This window comes from Hipposideros armiger, unplaced genomic scaffold, assembly GCF_001890085.2.
Source record: "Hipposideros armiger isolate ML-2016 unplaced genomic scaffold, ASM189008v1 scaffold_470, whole genome shotgun sequence".
Lineage (NCBI taxonomy): Eukaryota > Metazoa > Chordata > Mammalia > Chiroptera > Hipposideridae > Hipposideros > Hipposideros armiger.
In genome coordinates, this window is record NW_017731820.1 from 1,514,377 (window position 1) to 1,515,636 (window position 1,260).

A 1,260-nucleotide genomic window follows, 5' to 3' on the forward strand; every position below is an offset into this window, starting at 1 on the left:
GGAGAAGGTCCTCCCACACTCCGGACATGGGAAGGGCTTCTTCCCAGTGTGCAGAAACAGGTGAGCTTTTAGGCTTCTTTTTAGGCGGAAACTTTTCTTACACTCCGGACATGGGAAGGGCTTCTCTCCCGTATGAACTGTGACGTGCTCAGTGAGTTTGGTCTTCTGGGTGAATTTCTTATCACATTGGTCACAAGAAAATAGCTTCTTCCTACTGTGTATCCTCTGGTGGGCCTTCATGGCAGCCTTCTGGGGAAAGCTTTTGCCGCACTCTGGACACTGGAATGGCTTCTCCCCAGTGTGAAGCCTCTTGTGCTCAGTGAGGTCCGAGTGGTGGCAGAAGCTCCGGCTGCACTCGGCGCAGGAGAATGGCTTTTCCTTGCTGTGGACCCTGAGCTGCTCCCTGAGCCTACACTGCTGAGGAAAGGTCTCTTTGCACTCAGCACTAGAGAGGTCCTTTTGCCCGTTGTGGACTCTGCTGTGACACGAGAGCTTAGAGGTCCGGGTAATGCTCTTGCCAGACTCCTGACAGGAAAATGGCCTCTCCCCTTTGTGCAAACACTGATGCTTCTTCAAAATGGCTTTATACCGGAAGGTCTTGTCACATTTGGGGCACTGGAAGGGCCGCTGCCCCATGTGCACGGCCTGGTGAGCGATCAGTCTGCACTTCACAAAGTAGCTCTTCTTACACTGACTGCACTGGAAACGCTTATTCTTACACGCGGCCGTCCGGGTCCGCATGCGTTCAGATTTCCTTCTGGATTTGTCCTTATACTGTGGACACTGAGAGGGCTGGCTCTTGGAGTGGTTCTTTTGATGCTTTATCAAGTCTCTCTTTAGGTGGAAGACTTTCCTACACACAAAGCAGGAATAAAATCTCAGCCCTGGTGGAATTTCCTGGTGACCTGGGGGACCCACCAGCTTAAGCCAAAGATTGTTCTTGTGTACACTGGACGCTGAGATGTAGAAGTTTTTATGCAGAATCTCTATTTCTTGGAAAGTTGGATGTTGTAAGGCAGCTCTTTGATCTGGTAAAATCTTATTTTGCTCCCCTGATGAGGTAGCACACGTGCCCTGCTTTTGGAGACCATTTAAATGGCATTCCTCCTCTTCTACCCTGCGAATTCCTTGGTCACCTGGAGAGAAAAAAAGACACCCCCCCCTTCATCAGTGGATTCTGCACTGTGGTGGGGTTCAAGGGCCATCTTCTCATCGCCAACAATGTGGGGAAAAGAATCCCACTGATCTCAATGACTTTTT

The 1,260-nt window shown here is 50.3% G+C and overlaps 1 protein-coding gene across 1 annotated transcript in view; it reads right to left on the reverse strand.

The window, feature by feature from the left end:
• Positions 1-1,260, reverse strand: part of ZNF425 (zinc finger protein 425) — a gene marked incomplete at its 3' end in the record, with an annotated part of 11,297 nt that continues 10,037 nt past the window's right edge. The window contains 1 exon segment of the mRNA XM_019666441.1: positions 1-699. Coding sequence (XP_019521986.1) covers positions 1-699 — 699 coding nt within the window.